Genomic DNA, 26,398 nt, shown 5'->3' with positions numbered 1-26,398 from the left:
CAGATACATAAAACATATATATCCGATAAAATGGAGTTCCTTATATTAAAGTGGGAATGGGGAATTAAAGTACACCCTCTTTGGCTTCTCAGCATCCCAACCCAAGATGGCCCTGCAGGAGGTTCAGGACACCCTCGGTGTCTGTCACCTCCCCATCAAGGAAGCTTATCCTCATGATGAAACTGCACCTCAACAAGTGTCACATCTGAGCTCAGCCTGGTCCTGGTGGGTGTGTTTGGGGTGGGGTGGATCTGGGGCTTACTTGTCATTGACAGGCAGAGGAGCGGTGCAGAACCTCCCGATGATGGTCGTCTGGTCTTTTTTCCAAACCCGGTGGGAAGCCTGAAGCTTGAGCTTCACCTGGTGTATCTGGCACTGAGGGCTGGGGTGAGCTAGGACTCCTTTCCCAACACGCTGCTGTTTAGGTCTGGAAGGGAAAGGGAAAGTCACTTACTGTCACACATTTGGCCTTGGCTTCCCCTTGGCTCCCATGGGCTCTGTGGGTAGCCCGGTCAGTTAGTTCCTGGGAGGTGGGCACACAGTCCTCTGCATCATCCTTACCAGCACCTTGCCCGCACCCCACAGCTTTGAACATGAAGCAAAAAATAGGTGTTGATTTTTGAAAGTAAACAGGTGGATCCTGCAGCAAAACAGTAGCTCCAGGATTTACACATCAGGGTAAGTGTCCTAGTTAGTGATGATCTAAATTCAGGTTAGTGAAGATATTTACTCTCAGGTCAGAGGCCTCTTCCAGGATGTTGAGTTCTAAAAATTTTGCGTGAAGACTACTCTCTCTATTCAGACTGAGTATGAACATGTGAAAGTGAAGTCGCTCAGTCATGTCTGACTCTTTGCGACCCCATGGACTGTAGCCAACCACGCTCCTCTGTCCATGGGATTTCCCAGGCAAGAGTAATAGGCCTTGAGGCCAATCAGAGCTGGGGTGGAGTCCAGGTGTGGTCTCCTTCCGGCTGTGGCTTTGGTGTCACCCAGCCCTAGGTCTGAGCCTCAGCCCCTGCTCCCTGGGCCCTGCCCTGAGCTGCCCCTCAGGGGCAGGCTCCTCTGGGCTCAGAAAGAGGGAGCTCCCAAGGGTGCTGCTTTCCCCTCAGAATGCCATTGGGTATTGTCTAAGCCGAGCATGGTTCCCTTTCCTTTCTGGCCTCTGTGTGCTGAGGAAATGTCTTCTGTGTGTACTTTCTAACCCAGGTTATAGTTTGTTTGTCCTTTTGAGGAAGATCTCATAAAACTTTGTATAAAAGCTATTCCATTTTTTTTACTTTTGATTTCAAAAGTGTTTATTTCAGAGGAAAAATAACAAAACTGTTCACTTTAAGAGGCTGCTTGGATGGAAAGCTTGGAAACTAGAAGGACTAGTTGTGGTGGCCTGGGGACTTGACCTGGGTCCATTTTCTAATTGGAAGGAAATCTTGGGGTTTCACAAATTTATAAAAAGTAGGGGAAAGACCACACATAAACCCCCTTCCCTTCTTTTCAATTTCTGTTCTGCAAGAGGAAACAAAACCCAAGGAATTGAAGTAATCATGTTTTTCAAAACAGTAATGCAAGTCTCTTTGGGGAGAAGAAAATCTTTGGATACCCATTCCAATTACTCAGGAAGCTTCTCAAAGTGTAGGAGGTGAGGCCATGCCTGGAGATTCTATGACTGGTCTGGGCCGGGGCTTGCTGTCAGCAGTCTTTAAAGCTCTCCAGGTGATTCTAACAATCAGCCAGTCATTATCATGATTCCTGCAAGTGTTGGCTCATCTACCCAACAGAGAGGAGGGCTGGAGAGGTGATAGAAACCCACTTGTAGAAGTTAACATGATCTTGAACTGATCTAATGAAAATTACTCAGCTGCATAATCTGGAAGGCTTACGTGGGCACCCCAGGTCTGTGTGGGGGTCCTGACTGCCTGCTGTCTTGTGCTGTGTGGCCTAGGAGAGTTGGAACCCTGCCTGGTGGCAGAGTGTTTGGTAGTTCAGACGTGCACTCCTCCAAGAGGAAACATCTTCCTGTGCATCCCTGACAGCACAGTTAGTGTGTATCCCTGAAGCCGGAGAAGTGTTTCCAAACCCAGATCTGATCCTGTCGCTCTCCTGTTTAAAATTTCCAGCAGCTTTCCAAACTGCTCTCAGGATAAAACCCCAGGTCCTTTCCCTGTCCTCCAGGGGTGGCACGGTCTGGCCCTGACTAGCCCCCCCAGCCTCTTGTCCCCATGCCTGATACCACTGCCTCCAGGGTCACATCTCACGAACCCATGGGCTGGGGGGAAGGATCCTCCCAAACCTTCAAAACTCTACTCAAACACTGTTTCTCCACACTTAGTCAGGCTCCGTCTTTGTTCTCACAGCCCCTGTCACTGCTGACAATTGTGCATTTGCAGGTATGGGCACTGATCACACCCCTGTTTGCACTGCACCCCTCCTGCTGGAAACTACATTCCTCAGGTTCCCAGGCATGAGTGGGAGGCTGCTTCAGACAGTGATTCTGAGCTCCTGCCAATCACTCACCCTTCCCACCCCCAATCCCTACTCGGTTCTACCAGCACCACTTGGCTTTGTCCCTGTGGCCCTGGAGTGGGAATGACTCCTATTGCTGAGCTCTGCATTGCGTCCCCATCCTCTGTTGGGTCTTCAGTTCTCCCAACATATTTGTAATTAGCTTCTTGTGTTAAATTCCTTCTGTTGGATTGCCTGGCTTGGGCTCTAGTTTCCAGACTAAACCTCGACTGAGGCAGAGATTTATCTGGTTAGTCTGCTTCCTGCTGCTTGTGAGTAACTAATCAATGGCTTTTTAAAGAAACATGCACCACAGCTGCTGAGTTGCTATCCCTTGCCAGGCTTGCAGCTCCCTACAGTTGAGGCTCTCTGCCTGCTTGCCTCAAGCCTGGTCCCACCAGCTGCTTGGCTCAAGTGTGACTCCACAAAGGAAAATCAGCCCCAGTTCCAGGGACTGGCACCACTGGGCATCAACCCCGCTGGCCCTTACCTGGCACTCCCTGGCTAAGTTACCCTCTGCTTGGGAGTCTTCTCCGGTAACCCACACTGATAGCTCCCTCCCCACTCCCCTCATCCCTCCATCCAGGAGTAGGGGCTTCCCAGCCCCTGCTTGGGCCAATGGCCGAGGTCCTCCTACTTGCTGGCATCTCTGATGCCCCTGCCTGGATTCCTGACACAACGTCCTGTCAGGGGCCTAGTTCCCACATTCTCACCCCCTGTTGGGATGTTCCCTTACTGCTGCCTGCCTGCTATTGTCTGAATACACTCTTCTTGGGCCCAATACTCATCCTGAACCTGGAACAGTTGCCTGGCATGTGTCTGTAGGTCCATCTGTGGTAGGTGCCACCCTCACCCCCACCCCTGGCCCAGTTGGCTCCGCCCACCCATCAGTGACCACACAGAGCATGTCCTGGGATGCGTGTATGTAGAAGGAGAGAAACCAGCCATGCGGGACACTTACGTACATGGTGATCTTGACCGAGGAGGTGACACTGCTGCTAAGGAAAGTGACTGTGATGCAGGTGTCCTTGTTTCTCGGCTCCTGCAAGTGAAACTCCACGAGGCTGTGATGCACTGGGAAACCAAAGCAGAGCAGACAGCTGGGCCAGAGGTCAGTGGGTGCAATGCATGAACCATCCCAGAGAGCAGCACAGCAGTTGGAAATCTCACTCTACCACTTAGCAGCTGTGTGCCTGGGCACAGTTACCTCTCATCACAGGTTCTCAGCTTCCTCAAGTCTAAATTGTGTTCAGCTGCCCAGCTGCGTTCTACTCTTTGAGACCGCATGGACTGCAGCACACCAGGCATCCCTGTCCTTCAGTCTCCTGGAGTTTGCTCAGATTCTTGTCCTTTGAGTCAGTGATGCTATCTTAACTATATCATCCTCTGTTGCCAAGTGTAAATTGGGATAACAAAATTACATACCTCACAGTTCTGAATGAGAATTAAATGAGTTAATACATATAAAGTCCTTAGACAGTCTGTGCCTAGGAATCATTCAATACATGATAGTTTTCATTATTACTTGTAATCCTAGAATGTGCCTCTCCTCTCTGTTTGGCAACATTATCCTGATGGTGTGATTCTGAAAACCAAACAGTGTCTATCTTATACTAAATAATTAACTCATAAAATTTGGCAATGCCCCTCCCCCCTAGCATGTACACAGTGTCAGGAAATCCACCATATGTGCAGGAGATGACTGCGGCCCTCCCTGTGGTGGCTGGGGGCCGCCCTCCTGGGCAGCACTGAAACTGGGGCTCTCAAAGCTGGTATTGTCTGCACAGAGTGGGTGAGCAGCCTGGTTCATGGTGATACCCCTGGGTCTGCGGTCCCTCTGTCAAGAGAGGTTAAGAGGATTGCAGCTTCCCCAACACCCTAGCCCTTCCTCAATAAGGGGTAAGCCCATCTGGCGGCACCTGGCTGTGACTTTGGTCTCTGAGCATTTTCACAGACTCCTTTGGTGGTTGGGACATAGCTAGAGAGGTAGTCCTTCACCTCTGCCCTACCCATTCTTTGTTCATTTGTTATGTTTTATGGGTGAATATTGGGAGGAGGGGCTAAGTGGATTTAGGGAGACAGCCCAAGTTGAAGTAATAATGTGATCCATATGGGCTCATGGGGTTAGCAACCGGACTCCTGCCAAGAACCCACAAGAAGATAGGAGAGCACTGCACTCTGCCCCTCCATAGAGGGGAACAGCAGCTGCTGTGTCCCCCCGTCTCTCTTTCTTAGTTGTTTACTGTGGATGCAGAGTGTTATGTTGACGGGCAAGGGCTGAACAGAAGTGGATAATCAAAATGTGGGAAAAAAAAAAAGTCTACCTTACATAGTTTTAGGAATCTAATTCTCTGTGCTGAGTTGGATATATCACTTTAACAGCAGGTACCAGTGATCAAGACAGTTTCCTAAGGTTCTGCTTTTCTCTTCTCTGATTACTCTGGAAGCCGTAGGAGGGCCAGGTCTGCTAACATTGGTGGATGGGAACTGGTAGTGAAATTCCTACCTGCTCTGGGCGTGACAAGGGCAACAGCACACGAGCGCTGGAAGGTTTGCCAGGAGAACTGGATCCAAGGTGAGGCCCTGCCGCTTACCAGTTGTGTTGTCTTGCCTAAGTCATCAAACCTCTCTGTGCCTCACTTCCTTCATGTGGAATCAGTAACCCCCAACATCACCTCATAGTACACTGTGAGGAACGGGGTGATGGAGAGAAAACACTTTGGGTGAAATGTTGCTCTACAAGAGAAAAATAGTATTTTTGGAAAAATGATTTTTGGGGAGCAGATTCTCTGTCCATGCTGGCACCTGCCTGGCAGAAGCCAAGGGTGACAGCTGTCCTGGTGAACAGTGCTGAGGCCGAGGCAGGTCAAGAGTGCTGGAGAGTGGGAGCTTGGTGCCACAATGACCTGGGAGTGGATGAGATGGATGTCAGGTGGGGTACCAGGTGGGTGACACATACCCTCCCACCAGGAGAGGAGGGGCCCATCTCTGATGCTCAGAATGGAAGGCTCAGAGGATGCAGGCCCCTCTGAGGTCTTTGAACAGACATAACCATACTTCTAGGGGAATGGGGAGGGGATCTCACAACAAATATGAAACAGAAAAAGTCTGGTTCAGTGAATTCCCCTCAGCAGGGATCTAAGAATGCCTTCAGCCTTCAGGTGTGCCTCAGGCTCCCTGGCTGTCCAGCAGGGAGGAGGCACCAAAAGCTGCCCTGGAGCTGGAAGTAGAAATGGGAAGTCGGGTCCCTGCAGCCCTGCCTCTGACCCAGACAAAGCATCCTGCCTCAGGCTGACCTCTGAGCGGCGGCAAGGACCCAAGAGTAACTGAGAAAGACTCCTGAAAAGAGCAGATTCTCGGAAGAGGGGGCAGAGATATGAGTGCGGAGGCAAGCAGTGGTGGCGTGGACAGGGCAAAGATTTTGAAGTCAGAAGACAGGAGTTGAATCCTGACTTCTTCACCCTCCCACAGAGCCTTGGGCACATCACTGCCTCGGGCTGGGTTGTCAGATGAGAGGATGGATGTGAAAAGCCCACAGCTGACCCCCTTTATTCTTAAGAAGTAGCCATGAATTCTCTCGAATGAAGTTACCAACACCTTCATCTCAGCTTCCAAATTTTCCCATTGTCAGAGGGAAGGGAATTATTACTTATTGAATCCAGTCACTGTGCAGTGTTTGCCTGTGTGCTATGTATTTTATTTTATCCTCACAATCAATTCTTTGCAATAAGTACTGTTTGCCACATAAGCATGTAGAAGTTCAGAAAGATTAAGGAACTCCTGATCACACAGCAGGTAAACGGAGAATTCGAGAACAATTTAGGTTTGGGTGACCACAGAGCCTGAACTTCAGGCCCTCTACTACCAGGAAGGTATGGCCACAAACATCCCTCCAACAACCAGCCCAGACACCAGTGATCAAAAAGTCAGTTAGAATTAGGGTGGTCATATAATTTCCCACCCAAACCAGCATACTTCTATTCTAAACACACAATAAAGCAGACAGGACTCCAGGATTAAAAAAAAAAAAAAAAAAAGGAAGTATAGCCAACCTAGATAAGATGCAAATACCATTGGAAGGAGGATGGTTCAGCCCTTAACTTATGTTATAGATTCTAAGACTCCCTTTTCTCTCACATTAATCGTCATTCATGATCACCGGCATCTCAGCTTCAATGAAATGCAGTGGTTAGGAGCCACAGTAAACAGTTGAAATATATATGTGAAGGTTCACTATTCCTCATGAACCCTGAGGTAGGAGGGCTGCTAGAGTGGAGACACGCAGGGTGGGCAACGAGGAGGGGGAAATGTATGCAGGAAGAAGAAACCCAAAAGATTCTCCCAAATACCACCCTAGAGAGAGAGCCCACACTGGAGGGCAGGATTCCATAGCAGGGTGGGAGGAATGAAGGTCAGTATACTGACCAAAAGATAAGATGCCCCCAGGTTCTTATCCAGAGAGCAATGATTTGGGCTGGCTCTGATAAGTTTGGGTTCTAGCTAAGCCCTGGAGATGCTGCCCTCCACCTGTCACTTTCCATGACCTTTTTGCCCCAGTTCTTCACCTCCCACTTTGGCTACCATGGTGGGCTGGACACAGCCCAAGATGGAGGCCTGGACTCAGCAGGTCAGCACACTGGGAAAGCTGAGCAGGACGTTCCTCCCCACTCACCACAATACGGAGCCATGGAAGTGGTCAGCAGGTAGACCTTCACCTCCCTGGGAAGTGGCTCTATCTTGACACCACCTTGTTCCACCAGCCCTGGAGATAAAGAAGCAAAGACAGCAGGGCCCTGAGGAGGCCATTTCAGGGTTCAGTGGCACCCAGCCTTTTAGTGATGAATTCTTGCACCCGTTCATTCTACAAACAACTGTGGTGAGTCCTGGAACACAGCAACTCCATCCCGACAGGGATAAACACACAAGTAGCCAGAAAATACATTCTTCAGATTATCTAGCCCACTCCCAAGGGGTATTTATATGAAATTATGAAATGATGTCTTCAACTTGCAAGACAATCTATATGACAGTTCTTTTAGTGGTATTTGTATCCTGTGCATTGGAGCACAGGAGGTGTTTGAGCTGAAGAATAGTGGTTGATAAATTGGAGAAGGGCTTTCCAAGCAGAAAGTAAAAGTCTGGGCAAAGGGATATTGGGTGAGGAAACATGAAAAATATTCTTGGAAGTATGAGTAGTTAGCATCCCTGAGGTGTTTAGAAAAAAAGGAAAATCTCGTGGGAGATGAGGCTGAGCAGAGAGTGTAAAGTGGTTGTTAACCATCTGGTCCATCATATGCGTGGGAAACAGTGACATATGCCTGATGAGCAGGAAGTAATGTTGTTTTGCTTTATTATGGGAAACCACACCTACTTTAACACTTTGTCAAGATGATCTTCATTTCATTCATATAAGCAATGGCAGACTGCTGCAGTTCTAAGTGACAGCTGGGGGATGGGAAGTGGGAGAATGAAGGAGGGGGAGGAACCACACATTACCCAGGAATTTTTTCTGGAACCCTTCAGGCTGGATAACCCCAGGATATTCACAACAATGATCTGCACAGGGTGAGCTGAGGCTGGATCCCTCAGCCTTCCCGAGCCATTCTCTCCAGACTAGCCTGGATCCTCCAGGAATGTGTCCAGGTCAATCAATAATTAGGAACCCCTCCAGCTGGTACGTGGCCTCACACCTCTAAGGCAGGCAATGTATGCCAGTCTTAGGGATTTCTCCCACAGCACTTGGATTTCAAGCCTATCAGGAACTGGAGAATGGCTGGCCTAGCACGGAAGACCATGGTGCACAGACTATGGTGTGCATCAGGTCCAAGAGTGGGTGCAGGGGATCTGGACCACACTGATGCTTCTGGAGAACACGCTGAGGTGGACTTGCGGGTCAGGGTCTCTGTGCGTGTGAAGGGTGTGCACAGAGTGCATACGGCATCAGGAAGCACTACAGAGGGCGGGGGGTGGGACACAGAAAGCTAAAGGCCACCTTCTAGGTGAGAACACCTGCTAGCTGAATTCTGAACATTACTTAAATTTTCTTTACCCCACTCGAATAGACTTTTTGACCATGGGAGATGAGGACTTGAAGAGGTGACAAGGCTTGAACTCTCCCCAAGTTGTCAGAGGGAGTCAAAGGAGGAGCATTTACCGATTCTTGGACAGGAAAGAAGAAAAGGGTTGAAACAATCCAGACACTGTCCAGCAAGGAAGTCCTTGTAGTTTGTACAAGGGAAGGCCACCAGTGGACAGGAGTTCTCCAGCGCGCTGATGTAGAGGTGTACAGCCCTCATATGATCACAGATCAGATAACTGTAGCCTGAACAAGGCCAAAAGACACAACCAAGGTTTCAGTTCAAGACACCTGGAAACTCCCTCCATGCTACTTACTGTAACTCTATTGAATGTTATAGTCCAACAGGCTATAAATACATGGGATATCCCCCCCGAGCCACATTTTTGAAATATTGATGAACATGGTTACTATACTCTCATTTTTCTTTTTAATCTTTCTTGAAGTGATTCTTTTTTTTTTCTTTTAACTAAGCTTAATTTACCAATAAAATTGCTTACTTAGAGACCCATTCTTCCATGATCATGCAGATTCTCTTTTGAAAAATGGGAGCATATGAAGAGTTGGCAATTCTGACCCTCCTTCTCAAAATGGATATTGGTCTCCACATTTTTGCCTTCTTCAGCATCACCCACACAACCAATTTTATTCAACCTCATTAAACCCAATCCAACAAAGAGACAATCAAGGGAGTCAGCAGCAGCGCATGGTCCATCTATGAAAGCCAACCCAGTGACTGACACACTGAATCTGCCAAATGTCCCAACACAACAAACACTTGGTTTCTTGTTATTGTTGTTGTTGACTATTTTAAAATTTGTGATAATTCACACTGAATGAATTTGCTTGGGCTAGGAGGTCCATAGTGAGCCATAACTCCAGCATTTAAGGTCTTCATACTCTCCCTTCACCTTGGGACCCCCTCACCGGGACCAGAACCAAGCCTGAGCCATGTGCGGATTTTCCCTTCCCCCATGGTTGGGACACTGCCCATGGCCAACCCCCTTCTAGCTACAACAGGGAGCTGGAAAACACAAACCAAACCCTTCTCAAATTGTGTTTAAAAAAATTGTGTTTTTTTCTTCTCAATTGTGAAGAAAATTGAAAGTGACCAACTAAAATGCAAAGAAATTTTCAAAAGCCATTAAAATCAAACCATCCAATCTGATCAGAATTGCTGAAAAAATTATGAATTATTAAGAGAAACATGTTTTGGAAAATCAGTGAATTTGATAAGCTGGATTAGTGGTTACTCAACACGACTGTCAAAAGAATCTTTAAAATGAAAAAATTTTGGTAAAGCAGGAAAAGGTTAAAAACATAATATTCAGAAATCAAAACTCCCATATGAACTGTTGATAGGTTAGCTGCATTCATGAGAAGAACATGAAAAGACTAAACAACCCTTAATGCTTAGCTTTTGATAAATTTAAAATTGTTTAAAATTATGCTAAGAACATAATCAATATATACAAAAAGAACATTCCAGAAGAGTGAACTTAGAAGAGAAGATATGTATATTCATTGAATGTATTCAAGAAGATTATCTTGAAAGCAAATTTGGAGAACTTAAATTTAGTTAGCTTGGGGAAATGGTTGTGCAGTGAACTGAACCTTCAGCTAGCTAGCTTTGGGTGCATCAGCCTGGTTCTGACGCAACGCAGCACTGCAAAGGATGTAGCTAGCGTGGACTCTGCCACAGAGTGGGGCCCAGGGAGAAGAGAGGTTATTGGCTTGAGGGATGGTGGATGATGGTAGGGCCTAAGACGTAGGGAGAGAACCTAAATATGGAGCAATCTTTTAATTTCAGGCAGTCCTCCCCTAGAATTCCTTTTCTCCATAAACATCCATTCAATAAGTGCTGAGTAAGCTCGATGGGACATAGCAGAGGATACTGTCAGGAAGACTCCTGTGGCTCACACTGGCTGACTCAACACGAAACCTGTTGATGAAGTCCAGTCTCTGGAGCAGCCAAACACTGGGTATTTCTGGCTTTCTGACCTGCATAAATGGAAGTGGGACAGCCAGGCTGGTCTTGGCCCCCATTGATGAAGTAGTCCACGTGTCCGACAGGAATCCGAATGCCCAAATCTGCAAGAAGGCAGAACCTTGTTACCCTCTTCCTTCAGGGGCTATTTTCCAGGTCCCATAGCAGGGTCTACTGGCCGCGGAGCCTGAAGTCTGACCTTGGGTACTCACCCCTTCTCTGTGCTGAATGGGGGCCCACTTATTCCTAAATGCTAGAAGATGACAGAACTAACTAGCCCTTAGATGGTTTTCTAAGAGGTTTTGTCATGCTGAAAGGAAGCTAAGAATAAATTCATAAGAAGATACTCATATTTGCCTAATAAAATCAAGAAAAATATCCCTTAAGTTTTTATGAATCAGTAAATATTACAATAAGCTTGGTAAATTTACTTGTTGAATAGTTTCTATTTTACTTAAAGTAACAGTTCAGATATATATGTGTGAGACCACATTTCCAGCCTCTTGCATGCTTTTGTGCTTCTATGACTGAGAAGAAATATAACCTGGCTACAAAGAGATGATTTGTGAGGTAGTAGCCTTTATCCCATCAGTGTGACGATATCTGACCCCTCAAAATCAGCCCAATTCAGCTGCCAAAAACCATGACTTTCTCCTTCATATTATCTGTCACAGTTAGAAGCAGTGGAGTGTGTGTTACTGGTTTGACATCATCTATCCAGGGTGTAAGTGATGACCTAGAATGCCTCCTTGCCCATCATCTGTCAGGTCAGTTCCACCTCCATAATATATTTTGAATCCTTCTGCTTCTCTCCATCTCTACTCCCACCACTATCAGCCCCCTCAGCCACTATCGCCCCCTCATCCAGGCCACCACTGCAAACATGTTCCAAAGGGCCTTCCTTTACTGCCCACCTGCAGTCCATGCTCTGCCCAGCAGAGTCACCTTTTAAAGGAATCCAAATCGCTGCCCTATTCTCATTGATCGTAGAATAAGATGCAAACTCCCTGCCATCTCCAGTCTGGTCCTGCTCCACTTTCTCATCACGTCACTCGCTGCGTGCTAACTACATGGTTCTCCTTCCTGCCCTCACCCACCATAAGGCTTTAATTTGGCTGTCCTCCCCATCTATAATGGTCTTCTCCCAGCTCTTTCCAGTGCTGGCTCATTCTCATCCATGAAATCTCACCTCAGACATCACCTCCTTGGACAGATTTTCCTCAATAACCCTACCTGAAGTAGACCCCACACCCCCTGCCAAGTCACACACGCTTCTCCCATATCCCTCATGATCATAATCGCGAGGTAGAATTATCTTGTCTGTTGACTTGTATGTAAGCTCCACTAAGGCAGGGCCTTTACCCGTCTTCTCCCTGCCCTACGGCACCTATGTTAGTACCAAATACTTATTTATTGAACAAATCAGTGAACAAATGTTTTCCCTATTAGCCTGCAAGTTCCATGTGGTGCCCTGTACATTACAGTATTCTTAGTGCCTGCTACATAGATCAATCAAGACTCATTGAATAAATGGAAGTTATTTTTTTATCATAAAAAGAAAAACTTTCTTTTATCCTATTAGGTAGTGGCTACAACTTTGAGGGGGACTGAGAGGCCTAGGACAAGTAAATAGGGACCAATGGGTCACCTATTTAGCAAATTTAGGAACGTAAAGGGTTAACATTGTTAATTAACATGGTTAATTAACTTAATAACTAAGCAGAGGGCTATGGACTTTGTTTTCTTATCTGTGAAACAGAGGTAGAAAAGAGGGTTGAGTTACATGACTACATGAACATCTAGAATCATGAATCCGTGAGTTTTGGATGCTAAAAAGGCTTCTAGCCAAATGGAAAGAGACATGGCCGTTTCTCAGTTGAATTGCAAACTCTGCGGTCAGAGACAGATGCAATTTCCTCTTGTACCCAACACACTGAGCACAGGGCCTGGCACTAGACTCTGTGGGCGTTTGACATTGAGTAGAAATGAGGAGGAGTGCCCGCTGGTTATGATGGATTCAGAATTGGGGGTTCTTGCCTGCGCCTGTCATTACTGGAGGCGGCAATTCTCATTCCTCACCGGACTGAGGGCTGGCCTCATCTCCTGGGAAGGAGAGAAGTTCTGATAGGCCCGAGCATCTGCCCCAGGAGTGGAATGCCCCAGTGTCCCGGGGCGAGGCATGTTCACCCTGAAAAAGCAGCCTGACTTTCCCGTGTGCCTGCCAGGCAGAAGTGCCCTCCAAACACTACCTCAGATGAGGCTTAGTATTGAATCAGAGTGAGACTCATGACCAAACAGTTTTGGTCCACAAATGAGAATCCTTCTGTTTCATGCTGGCTAAAAATAAAATCATTCATCTCAGTCCCAGAGCAAGATAGGGCTGGAAGAGACTTTGGAGATCATGCTGATAAACTCCTCACTGCAACAGAAGCTCAGAGGGGGAGGGTCTCCTCCTAGGGCCACTCCAATAAATGTCAGCCTCTTAGCATCTGCCCTGTGCTCATTCGCCCCTCAACCCCCCAGCTCACTGTCTGTGTCTGTGTGGATGGCTTCCACGAAGAGGGCATCCCCAGGGTCCAGACGCTCCTCCAGGCTGGCTCTGGTGTACTCCGGTCCAGCAGGGTCCAGGCCTGCAAGGACAGACATGTCAGGGGCCCTGTCATCTCAGCCACAAGAACTCTCATGGATCCACTGCACACCTACACAGGCAGCCCTTATAGTTTGAATCAGAATCCCCCAACAAGGACCCAAAGGTGAGAGAACTAGCTTAGGACCACCTTTTCCAGGGAACACTAATCTGTTGAGTGGACAGAACTCTAACTTCTTCATGACCCAGTTCCTCTGGCTCTGAAATGAACTTGCTAACCCCGACCATTTGGTAAGGGTTAATGTCAGTAATATTCATCCTCACATAGTAATAACAATGGCTATAATGTTTTGAGTAGTTACTATTCGCCAGGCCTTGTGCTGGGCAACTTCACACATTCTAGTCCTTACAACAACTTGTGTGCATGCATGCTAAGTTGCTTCTGTTGTGTCCAACTTATTGTGATCCCATGGACTGTAGCCCACCAGGCTCCTCTGTCCATGGGGTTCTCTAGGCAAGAATACTGGAGTGGGTTGCCATGGCCTCCACCAAAGGTATCTTCCTGATCCAGGAATCAAACCCACATCTCTCACATCTCCGGCATTGGCAGGAGGGTTCTTTATCTCTAATGTCACCTGGGAAGCCCCTTTACAATGATAGAGTGAAGTAAATGTTACTCTCTCCCAGCCTTACCTTGGATCCCTCCCTATTCCACCCAAAAAGCAGACTGTGAGACAAGTATGTAAAGTGCAAGTAGCTTATTTGGGAGAAAATCACCGAAAGCATGGACTTCCCAGCTGGTGCTAGTGGTAAAGAATCCGCCTGTAAATGCAGGAGACATAAGAATCACAGGTTCAATCCCGGGATAGGGAAGGTCTCCTGGAGAAGGGAATGGCAACCCACTCCAGTATTCTTGCTGGGATAATCCCATGGACAGAGGAGTCTGGCGGGCTACAGTCCATGGGGTCACAAAGAGTCAGACATGACTGAAGCCACTTAGCATGCGTGCACAGAAAGCATCATGAGGGAGTGGAAAAAAGCCAGAGAATGAAAGACAATTTAAATGACTAGACTATCACTTTGAGTCTCATCCCACTGGGGTCCCCCTGCAGGACTCAGCAAAACACAACTCAGAATTGTCCCACTGAAGTGCTAGGAAGCCAGAGTGTTTACCATACAGCTCTGGCTCCTTACTGATTGAGGGTAGTTCCTGAAGCATAAAATTCCCAGCACTGTGCAACTATTTAGAAACACTGTGTAAAGGTGATTTCCACAGTGGCCAAGGAGATAGGAGCTGTCACAACCCATTTTAGAGTTGTAGAAACTGAGGCTCAGAAAGAAATAGATGGCCTCTAACACTGACACTAGAGATCATGCAATAACAACACAATACCATCTTATCCAAAACGGCCACAATAGGTAAATTTTAGTGATGATCAATGACTTGATCATAAGAACAATGGCCCAACACACTTCCCTCTGCCTGCCTTAGCAAATGCTCTTCCAGGCATGTTCTCTCTCTCTCTAAACCTGAGAGAATGGGCAGGGAAGAATATTACCTGTGATCCGTCCCAGCTGGCCATTGTAGAAATGTCCTACCATGCCCCCTACATGGGCCCCCAGGCTGATGCCGATGATGTGGATTGAGGATGCTGACACACCCAGCGCCTAGAACAGGCATTTACAGAGAGTTACATTTGGGCCACCCCAGCCCCTGTTACAAGGGTAACAATTTTCTCCGAGGCATCAGAAGCAGAAGGTCTTGGGCGTGACATACAAGCCACACATGCTTTGGGGAGAAAGTGCAGAATCTCACCCAGTTAATCACTTGCCCTCTCCTTGGGCTTCCCACCTGGACAACCCATTCACTTTTGGTGCCCAAGGTGTGTGAGGCATGACCACAGCCATTTCCTCCTGAAGGCATAGAAGGGCCAGCTATCGGCACCCCCAATGTAACATGCAGTGGCGCATCTTACAGAGGAGCAGCTAGAGTCTCAGAGAGGTTCAAAACTCCGCCTCAGGTCAGCACAGTAAGTGGTAAAGGTGAGATCTGAACCAAAGACCCACAGACTACCGGTGGCTCTGCTTCCTCCCTAAAGCTCCTCCTCATGTGTTATTTCTTTCTTCCTGAGCTCTTGCTCCCCCATAGGCAGCCAGAGCTCACCCTAAGGTCTACACCTACCAGGAGTTTACGGAGGAAACGAGAGATCTCGAGTCCCAGCTTAATCACATTTTCCACGGCTGAGAAATAGGCAGCTGTGGAGCCATACACCCAGTCCACAGCAATCACGTTAGCATCTGCTGCCCGCAGAAGGGCACCGATGAATCTATCAATCCAGGAAGGTTTTGTTCCTAAAGCCCTAGATGTGGGGCCAAGAAAGGTTAGGAAAATTAGCTTCCAAGTCAATATTCATCATCATGGAAATTACAATGACATTTCTACAAACAGAACAAATCTAGAGGAAAAAAGTCACAAGTGTGTGTGTGTGTGTGTGTGTGTGTGTGTGTGTGTGTGTGTGTGGTGGGGGTGGAGGGAAATACGAGCACTAAATCCTGCAGCGCTTTGAGCATGAGGAGGACATAATCCTGAAGTCAGCAGGGCTCCTGCTTGCACCTGTGGAGTCTGTGGGTAAACTGTAAAGAGGTACCTTTGTTCCAGGTGGATGTAGCCTTGGGCCAGGGCTCAGAGCTCAGGTCAGAGTTCAGCCCTACTGGCCCTCAGCCAGGTACCTTTGTGCAATGCATAAATCACATGGACCACATGTGCTGACCCTGCTTGTGTTACTCATGGGAAAGAAAAGATAGCTTTGTGTGTTAGAGTTCAAGATTTGCAATCTTAATTCTCACTCTATAATACAGACACCTTCCTTGGGGATGTTTCCATTTACTTGTTCATGCATTCACCCTTCAGGCAACAAATGGGCCAGGCAATGTGTTGGGTGCTTTCTGAGAAATAAAGAAAAATGAGATATGTTCTTTATTATTCTAGAACTTAGAGTATAATAGGACTTTTCTAGGAAAAGAAGAAGAGGAAAAATTTCAGAAAGCTTTCCTAAGAGATTAGGAATGGGAAAGAAGTCTTCTCCATGGCACAGAGCTTGCTCATGTGGACAGAGGAGCCCAGCCCGGGTGCACACCAGGGAATATGGCCTGGGGGCATCTGGAACAGACAGCATAGCAAGGCTTCAGAGCTCTCCACTCATCAGCTATCTCCGGGTCACAGGTGTCTCTGGCTGAGCCTCGGATGGTGGCTGAATGCAGGATTTGCCAGAGGAGAGACTTTGGCCCAAGAGTGGGAGGGAATGCCTAAGGGAGGATGTGTCTGGGACCCCGGGGTCAGGGGTTTGAGAGGCAGGGAGAACCCAGCCAGAGATAAGGAAACAATTCTCCTTTGTGCAGTGCCTCACTGTCCACCTCTTCACTGGGTCCTCCCCAATTTCAGTTGTTCTAGCTACTGTTTCACCATATTCTCTCCCTTTCTCTTCCCAGCAACTTTTTACTGTCTTTGGCATTGACAGTGAATTTTGGAGAGGAGATGTTGGAAGGAAGGATGGTGATTGATTTGGGACTCAGAGACTATATATTACAACAAAAGTTGGACTGTGGATCATCAAAGAAATTGAAGAAGGATGTAGTACCTGAGAAACACTAATCTCTGGGAATGATGGAAGTGGAAGTTTCTTATGTTGTGAAACCCAGGTAGAAGTGAAGAAGAGGAAATAAAACCCTGGGTAAAAACACCATGATGTTACATTGCACAAAGCCTGTGACCTCACTGGCTGAAATGAATCATGCAACCCACACTTGAGGGAAGAAAGGATCACTGAGGCCGTTTTTACAGCCTCCCTTTTATTCAGGCTTGGAAATCGAGGCTTCATGTGCTACTTATCCAGGGTCATTCATATTTACTGTTTGAGAGTATTTAGATGAGACTTAGCAGAGGAGTAACATATGTGACCAATAAGAAAGAGCAACACATTGTGTGTTCATGTTGCTATGAGACCTCTTCAAGGCCAGCAGAAGGTGAACAAGGGGACTGTGACAGGCAATGAATCCATTTCTCCTCTTGCTCCCCACTAACTTCCTGTGGCATGAGGGTCATTTTCTAGTTCCTAGCAGAGGTGATCTTATTGGTTGGTTGGCTCCCACCTGAATCCATGGATAACTAGCTTGGTTCCTAGAGTGGCATTGAACCCAGAATTTTGGATGTCACCACTTTCTTCCACTAGCTGCCCACAGCTGGGATTCGAAGGAGTGAAGAGGAGAAACTGGACTTTGAGATTGGTGCCTCGGAGGAGATTGGCATTCTGGAAGTCAGTGCAATTCGTCTGTGGGGTAGGAGGTGCATCCCCTAGAAGAAAAAACAAATAAAACCCAAGAAACTTCAAAGGTGAGGTCATCTGTTCTTAAAAAGAAGGAAAGTGCTTTTGAAAGGAAGAAAGAAAGAAACAGGGGCTTACAGGGATTGATCATAAATCAGTAAGGGTAATGACTCATTTATTAAAGGCATCACTTCTATAACCAAAATCTATGAATATTTTTCACAGATTTTTTATCTTATGTAAAGATAAGATACCAGAGAAGAATAAAATATTGCTCAACTAGAGAAGATTAAAGGCCATGATGAAATGGATATTGTCATGGCTAAATTGAGTCCCCTTCCCCCCATAAATTCACGTGTTGGACTAACTAACTAATCCTTAAAACCTCAGAATGTGACTCTATTTGGAGACAGAGTCCCTGCAGAGGTAATTACATTGAAATGAAGCCATTGCGTGTGTGTTCAGTCATGTCTGATGCTTTTCCAACCCCATGGACTGTAGCTTGCCAGGCTCCTCTGTCCATGGAATTTTCCAGGCAAGAAGACTGGAGTGGGCTGCCATTTCCTTCTCCAGGGGATCTTCCTGACCCAGGGTTGGAACTAGCGTCTCCTGCCAGGCAGATTCTTTACCACTGAGCCGCCTGGGAAGGCCATGAAACCAATAGGGTGGGCCCTTATCTGATACGGCTGATATCCTTAGGTGAAGAGGCAATTTGGTCACAAAGAAGAAAGATGACGTGAAGACATGTGGAGTAGACAGCCATCTCCAAGCCAAAGAGAGAGGCCGGGAATGGATCCTTCACTCAGAACACTCTGGAGGAACAAACCCTACCACCACCGTAATCTCAGACTTGCAGCCTTCAGAAGTGTGAGAGGATAAACTTCTGTTGTTTAAGCTACCATCTCTGGCACTTTCTTACAACAGTCCTGACTAAATAATACAGTTTTCTGAAAAGAACCCTGGGCTATAAAATAAGCAGTTGCCCTGGGGACTAGGCTTATTCTGGTCTGTTTATCCCATCCCAGAGTGATCACTTCTCACTAATCACCTTTGGTCCTTAGGAGCAGTCCAGAGCCACTCCAGAGCCTGCAGTGCCCAGCACGTGGCTGCCCAGGTGATAGAGAAGGCCTTTAATGAGCTACATGTATTCAACAGTACCTTCCAACAGGTACATTTAAATAGGATATTTTATAGTCAAGGTCACTGAAGGGCCTTCTACAGTACTGAACTGAAATGGCAGCATATTGTAACTCCTGCATCCCAGGGAGCTGAAAATCTGGCCTATCTTTAAGACCCAACAGCCCCCTTTCATGCCTGTGATAAAGAGGGGGGCCTCTAACACCCAGCTGTCTCACAGAAAGAGACTGGCAGGAGCTGCAGGGCATACACCAAGTGGCCACAGGGCCCCACTCCTGGTAATGTTAGCAGCAACCTCACATTCCTACCGCAGGACAAAGCCATTTGCAACATCAGAAGACAGGTCTAGGTTGCAAACTGATTTGCACAGCCCTCTTCACAAGGAAGACAGCTCTCTGAGGTTTCTGGAATAGTTCTCTGCCTTCAAAGGTAACTGGGGGGCATGTACAGAAGGCCTGTGGATCTACAGAGCAGTGGGCCATGGTACTGTGAGCAGAATGTGGGCGCCCCACCCTTGCAGCGTGCCAGCAGTGGTTTCCTCACCTCTGCATCTGAGCCTCAGGCCTGGTCCCAGAGTCCCCTCGCATCTCCCTTCTCACCAGCCAGACCTCGGACACCCCTGCAGTGAAGCCCACTCTGACAGTGCAGGCTCCTCAGCCTGTGGCAACTTGCACTCCTATGACCCAAGATAGACTTGTCATGACTTGACCACCTCATCTGCCTCCCCTAATTTTTGGAAGAAAAGATGAAAAGCCTCTACTTGAACCGGAGACCTGAACCACATACATGACTGCATTGCACTATTGGTCATGTAGCAAACATAGTTTGTCACAGAGCAAGGCCCAACAAGCATCACAGAATCAATATAGTCCAGACAATGTTATCTAAATAAGCGGTAATAAAAATTAGAAATCAATAACAAAATTATTTAAAGATACATTTGGAGATTTTAAGTTTAATTCCCTTTTAAGTAATGAATGAGTTGAATAATCACAATAGAAATTAGAGAATATTAAAAACTAAAGACAATAAAACCAATGCAATATCAAAACTTGAGTTAAAGTAACTAAAACAGTACTAGGCTGATAGCTATTAATATAACCTTAAATGCAAATATGAGGGGGAAATGGGGAAAGATACAGATCATGTAAGTTAATCTTGTAAGTCAGAAAATTGAGAAAGAATACTACAGCAATTGCAAATAAAATGTAGGGAAATAAATACAAAGGAAGTAATTAATATTAAAGAAAAAAGTGAATAAGAATGTCATCGGGAGCAATTCAGCCCATGCAGTTGCTCAGGTCCACCTTCCTGGAGAGATCTGCTTTCTCCCACCCCCAGACAAATGGTAAGTAAATCCTCAGAACAAAATATTCAGAATTAAACCATTCTCACTACCTACACTGGTGCCACTTTGGTCTAAACCACCATCATTTCTCAAAATGATGTGGCCTGCAATGCTTTTCCTGCCTTCATCCTCTTCAGCCTATTTGCAGCACAGTTGCCTGGAAAATCCCATGGACGGAGGAGCCTGGTAGGCTGCGGTCCATGGGGTCACTAAGAGTTGGACACGACTGAACAACTTCACTTTGACTTCTCACTTTCATGCATTGGAGAAGGAAATGGCAACCCACTCCAGTGTTCTTGCCTGGAGAATCCCAGGGACAGTGGAGCCTGGTGGGCTGCCATCTCTGGGGTTGCACAGAGTTGGACATGACTGAAGTGACTTAGCAGCAGCAGCAGCAGCTAGAAAAGTAAATTAAATCATGTCACATCTCTGTGCAAAAGCCACCAAGGCATTTCACTCAGAATAAAATCCAAAGTCCCAACAGTGGAAGAAAGCCCTAAATATCTAGACCATCCTCCTGAGGAGCCTTCTCCTGCCCCACGATTGCTTCCTCTGTTCCAGCCACTGTCCTCCTAGCTCTTCCTCACTCTAGACAGGTTCCTGTTGGAGGTTCTGTGCACTGGGCATTCCTTCTGCCTGGCATGTCTTTCTCCAGACATCCACGTGGCTAATTCCCACTTCTGCTTTAAGCCTTTGCTTGTCAAATGTCATCTCCTTTCCTCTAACCCCCATTTAAATTGCCATCTGCCTATGTGCCCGAAACATATGGCTCAGCTGGTAGAGAATCTGTCTACATACAGGAGACACAGGAGACGCAGGTTCCAGCCCTGGGTCAGAAAGATCCTTTGGAGGAGGAAATTGCAACCCACTCCAGTATTCTTGCCTGAAAAATCCCACGTATAGAGGAGCTTGGTGGGCTGCAGTCCATGGGGTCACAGAGTCAGACATGACCGAACACAACACACAAACTAAGTGCCTCACCTCCATTCTCTGAATCTTCTTTATCCTGATTTATTTTTATAGCAATTATCACCTAATCAAGTTTTTATTTACCAGTTTATTATTAAATGTATTGCTTATTAATTTTCCCACATTAGAAGATATGTTCAAAGAAGGGAGGAATTTTATCTATTTTGTTCACTCTACTATAGACTAGACTAGTACTTGCCACACACAATAAATACCAAAAAGTAGTTCTTTGAACAGGATAATAAACTAGATGTACTTAAAAAAATAAGATGTACTTTTGATGCTGCTGCTGCTGCTAAGTCACTTCAGTAGTGTCTGACTCTGTGCGACCCCATAGATGGTAGCCCACCAGGCTCCTCTGTCCCTGGGATTTTCCAGGCAAGAATATTGGAATGGGTTGCCAGCTCCTTCTCCAAAGTATGCATGCATGCTAAGTCGCTTCAGTCGTGTCCAACTCTGTGTGACCCCATAGATGGCAGCCCACCAGGCTCCTCCATCCACAGGACTCTCTATAAGACATAGTAAAAAAGAGGGAAGTCACAAATAAATAATATAGAGAATTAAAAGGGGATGTAAACACAGCAAATTTTTTTAAACCACAAAGGAGCATATTTACACCCATCCAACAGTTTAAAAATACAGATGTTTCCCTAAACTAATAATTTCCTAGAAAAATAGCTTACTAAAACTTAGTCAAGAAAGAAAAAAAACAGAAAATCAAATCTAAAGCTGTAACATAAAGGAATTGAAACAGTAGTTTTAAATCTATTCATCAAAAAACTATATCAGGACAGATTTCACATAGAAATTCCACCAACAGGTCAATTCCTATCTTACTATTTCAGAGAATAGAAAAGGAGAGAAAGAATCCAAACTCATTCTATGAAAATAGCCAAAATGTCAAAACTGGACAAATAAAGAAGGAGAAAGGAAAACTAAAGGCCAGTTTCAGTATTGTACATAGACATAAAAACCCTAGATAAAATATCAAACCCTTCAAGGGTAACAAGAACTAAAAATACATCATGGCCAAGAAGGGTTTAGTCTAAGAAATGAAAAGATGGCTTAACATCAGAAAATATATTAATGTAATTCACATGTGAACGCATTAAAAAAAAAAAACATATGCTCAACTCAATAGATGTAGGGGGAAAAATGATAAAATTCAGTACCCAATATTCCTTAACATAAGAAAGGAAGGCTATCTACCAAAAGCCTATAGCAACAATTATACTCACTGGTGAAATGTTAGAAGCATTCCATTTGGAACTGGGAGCATGAGAATGTATGCTATCAGTGCTCCTATTAAATATTGGACTGGAAGTTCTAGTCCTAGCTAGTAAAACAAGATAATGAAATAGGATAAAAGTTATGATGTTTGAAAAAGGGGAGAAAAATTGCCAATATTTGCAGATGACAGAATGAAACTGTTCAGGGACTTCCCTGGTGGTCCAGTGGCTAAGACTGCACACTCCCAATGCAGGGGGCTGGGTTCAATCCCTGGTGTGGGAACTGTATCCCGCATGTCACAATTAAGAGTTCACATGCCACAGCTGAGATTCAGCACAGTGAAATAAATAAATAAAAATAATTTTTTTTTTTTAAAGAATGAAACTGTCCATCATTCAGGGCTATGGAGCATGGCCCAGTGCATGCACCACTTCAACCAAAGTGTAGTCACAGATGAATACCCAAAAGAGACAGAGAGAAAGAGACATCGACAATCTCAAATGTAAAAAGAATATCTCCACGAACAAGAACAGAATTGCAAAATGGTTCTGGGTTTCAGGTCTGGGAGAAGGCAGTGTTTGTACGAATTCAGGTCTGTGAGGTTTGAGGGGGTCCAAAGTGCTCTGTCAGGGGCAGAGAAGACCCATCTGTAGCCAGCAATGGAGAGAAGGACTTCCCAGCTCGAGAAAGGAAACTAAAAACAACACACACAGTAACTTTTTACTGGGGCAATAGCTTTATGGAGGAAGATAGATGGAAAGACAAAGCCTCACTAACAGAAGCTAAAACAACGCCCTCCCCGCCCCCAAAGGAGAGAGGGCAAAGATGGGAGCTCAGGAAGGAAGACACAGAGACGAAGAGAGACTGAAAATTAAAGTGAAACTAATCTATTGTGTTAGAAGTCAAAGTAATAGTTACTTTTGGAGCAGATATGATTAAGATGGGATATGGGCAATGGGTTTTAAGAAATGGGTGATGTTTTCTTTCTTGATCTGGATGATCATTCTAAAAACTCATTAATATGTGTATTAATAATCTGTGTACTTTTTTGTATACATGTTGTACTTCAATAACAAATTTATCTTTAAAAAAGCTTGCAAACAAATATATAAAGACATCAAACATTTACAAAGATTGTCAATGAGTGAATCACTGATTTAATCCAGGTGAAATAAAGTTTAAGAAATTGTTGACAAAGGTTTAAAACGAGTAAGCTGAGATTATATACAAGGACAAACATAAAAACAGAGCATAGGAAATTATTAAATAAAATAGGCATGCTGCTACTGCTAAGTCACTTCAGTCGTGTCCGACTCTGTGTGACCCCATAGATGGCAGCCCACCAGGCTCTGCCGTCCCTGGGATTCTCCAGGCAAAAACAATGGAGTGGGTTGCCATTTCCTTCTCCAATCCATGAAAGTAAAAAGTGAAAGTGAAGTCGCTCAGTCATGTCAGACTCTTAGCGACCCCATGGACTGCAGCCTACCAGGTTCCTCTGTCCATGGGGTTTTCCAGGCAAGAGTACTGGAGTGGGGTGCCATATAGGCATAAGCGATAAGATATACAGTAAAAAAAAAAAAAGCTAATTAGAAGTTGGAAATGAAAAGGTCATTGAAATAAAAATATAATCAGTACACTGTTGTCTAGTACAGAAGAAGTCAAAGAAGCTTTTTAATAAGAAAGTGCAGTTAAAAAGTACAGGCAACACATGGAGAAGCTCCAACATTTATCTAGTGGCTGCTCTCTAAGGCAAGAGGATGGGAAAAGAAGTTGTGCTGCAAATAATTTCTATAACTAAAAAAAGATATGATTTCTCTAATCAAAAGTTAAACTCAGGGTAATGAGCAAGATTTTTTTTAAATGTGTCTATACTAGACAGGTGATAGCAAAACTGCAAAACATTAGGTATAACAGATATTCTTAAAAATTCATAGACAAATGCATTGGAAAACTTAACAGCAATGAAAAGTATAATTTCCTAAAACTGAATCAGAAAGAAATAAAAATCCTAATAAATACCAAAAAAAAAAAAATTGAATTGGTAATCAAGAGTCTTCTCTCACCATAAAATGTGCTAGAGCCAGATGGTTTTATTTGAGAAGTCCACAAAATCTATAAATCATAAATAACCTTTATCTTATATTGGGTTGGCCAAAAGTTCATTTGGATTTTTCTGGAGGCTAGAATAGAAAAACCTGAAAGAACTTTTTGGCCAACCCAATATAAAACTGTTGCATAGAACACACTTATTTCCTGCAGTTATAATCATCTTGGAAAAGGAAATGGCAACCCACTCCAGTATTCTTGCCTGGAAAATCCCATGGAGAGAGGAGCCTGGTGGGTTACAGTCTACAGGGTTGCAGAGTCAGATATGACTGAAGCAACTTAGTAGCAGCACCATCAAGACCAAAGAAAGGCAATAAAAGAAAAGAAAATGATAGATAAGTTTCCTTTATGAATATACAAAATAATAAATATATTAAAAAATTAAAATAAATGTTGGCAAATAAAATTCAACATCATATTTAAAAATACCCCATGGGAATAGGAAAAAAATACCCCATGACTAAAAGATTTGCCCCTGGTGATCTTCATTTAAATCCATAGAGTTTAGAAGAAAACATGAAAGATTATAAGAAGATTGCTTAAACAAGACATCAGAAACACAAATTGTAATAAGAAATAAAAATTAAGGTAATAATGTTATACTGCTTTTCCTATGAGATTGACAATACGAAAAACATTTGATAACATTAACAAAGTGTTGGTGGAGAGATGGGGAAACAAACATGCCCACATACTAATCAACAGTTATAACCTCCTTATAAGGCACTTTTTCTCACATTCATCAAAAATGCATAAGATATACATCCTTTTAGATCTAGTGTATAGTATATAAATAGCCACTTCACAATACAAGATATACCATCACTTTATACATACACACACACTCACACACACAAATATATGACTGAGTTAGGGAAAAAGCACACATAAAACTGGCTTCCCTGGGGACTCAGATGGTGAAGAATCCACCTGCAATGCAGGGGATCTGAGTTCTATCTCTGGGTCGGGAAGATCCCCTGCAGAAGGAACTGTATTCTTGCTTGGAGAATCCCATAGACAGCCCTGGCAGGCTACAGTCCATAGGGTTGCGAAGAGTCAGACATAACTGAGTGATTAACACACACACACACATTCACACACATAAAAGTAAGTAGACCTTTTCAACATCACCCATGGAGGCAGGAAAGGGGTAAGCACTACTGCAAGGGTGGTATCAATCATGGAAGCTTTCCTGGAAGACGTGAAGAGCAGAAAAGGTAGTATGAGCAACTGCAGGCAGAAGGCAGACAGACACGTTGTAAAGCTGGGGAATGAGAATTAAATGTCTTGTGGAGGTGACAGAAGAGCAGTCAGCTACTGGGGGCAGGGGAAAGGGAGCTTTCTAAGGGTGATGCCACTGCTGGTCAGAGAAGGGGATCTTCACTCTTCCCGGACTGTCTACGCCATAGGAGAGTTTAGATTTGCTATATTAAGCAAGGGAGAGTGGTGGGTGGGGTTTTCACATCGGAGGGAAATTGTGCTAAATGTTGCCGGTCATCTGTGACTTAACAGACTAATTATCATAGTCCTACCAGGAGGGATGACAAACCTGAACTTGAGTTGGGTCAGCAAGATTAGAAAAAACCTCTAACAATCTCAGTGACAAAACCGTTGTTAGTTTGGAAAATTTTGATTTTAAAATTAAATACATCTTGGAACAGTGAGTATGTATAGTGTGGAAATGAATCATATTTTGGAGTTAATCGCATTTATTTCCTTAAACTCTTCTTGTCTTGCGCAAGGTCAAAAGGAGTAATGTAGATTTTAGAAAAATGAGTAAAACAGCTAGAAGAAGTTTAGTTTTTATGACTTAAGGGCATGCCGTCATTCCCCTTATGATTGAAGGTTTTTTCCTCCCTCTTTTAAATTCATCTCAGGAGAGGACTTACAGGGGACCTTCCAAAGGTTAGTGCTGCATAAATAGATGGCATGAAAAAAACAGAATTATTGACTGAAAGAAGTTTCACCCAAGGACCTGGCCCCCAACTTACCTGTACTTCCAACACTGAGCCACAAAAGGAGACCCCACAACCAGAAGCATCTCTCCCAGAAGTCTGGGGGCATCACTGAGCTGGAAGTCTCAGAGCTGGTGTAGAACTGACCTCTAATGACAAAGAGATCGCATAACCCAGCCTCT

General features: G+C 45.0%; 1 protein-coding gene across 4 annotated transcripts in view; it reads right to left on the bottom strand.

Moving 5' to 3' along the window:
* PLA1A (phospholipase A1 member A) overlaps positions 1-26,379 on the bottom strand; it is a 42,017-nt gene extending 15,638 nt beyond the window's left edge. For 2 of the 4 annotated variants that reach the window (XM_012095077.5, XM_004002946.5), the window contains exons 1-10: positions 26,253-26,379; positions 17,299-17,500; positions 15,332-15,509; positions 14,709-14,817; positions 13,091-13,192; positions 10,577-10,666; positions 8,654-8,821; positions 7,172-7,261; positions 3,465-3,573; positions 263-427 (exon numbers count right to left, since the gene is read on the bottom strand). In XM_012095077.5, coding sequence (XP_011950467.1) covers positions 263-427; positions 3,465-3,573; positions 7,172-7,261; positions 8,654-8,821; positions 10,577-10,666; positions 13,091-13,192; positions 14,709-14,817; positions 15,332-15,509; positions 17,299-17,500; positions 26,253-26,325 — 1,286 coding nt within the window. In that variant the 5' untranslated portion in view covers positions 26,326-26,379. Of the gene's footprint in view, positions 1-262; positions 428-1,267; positions 5,406-7,171; positions 7,262-8,653; positions 8,822-10,576; positions 10,667-13,090; positions 13,193-14,708; positions 14,818-15,331; positions 15,510-17,298; positions 17,501-26,252 lie in introns of those variants that run through there. The other 2 variants (XM_012095092.4, XM_012095086.5) reach the window with 2 other exon arrangements.
* Positions 26,380-26,398: the final 19 nt, after the last annotated feature.

This window comes from Ovis aries, chromosome 1 (assembly GCF_016772045.2).
Source record: "Ovis aries strain OAR_USU_Benz2616 breed Rambouillet chromosome 1, ARS-UI_Ramb_v3.0, whole genome shotgun sequence".
Classification (NCBI taxonomy): domain Eukaryota; kingdom Metazoa; phylum Chordata; class Mammalia; order Artiodactyla; family Bovidae; genus Ovis; species Ovis aries.
Note: the sequence above shows the minus strand (reverse complement) of the source record. Positions and strands in the feature narration are given on the sequence as shown.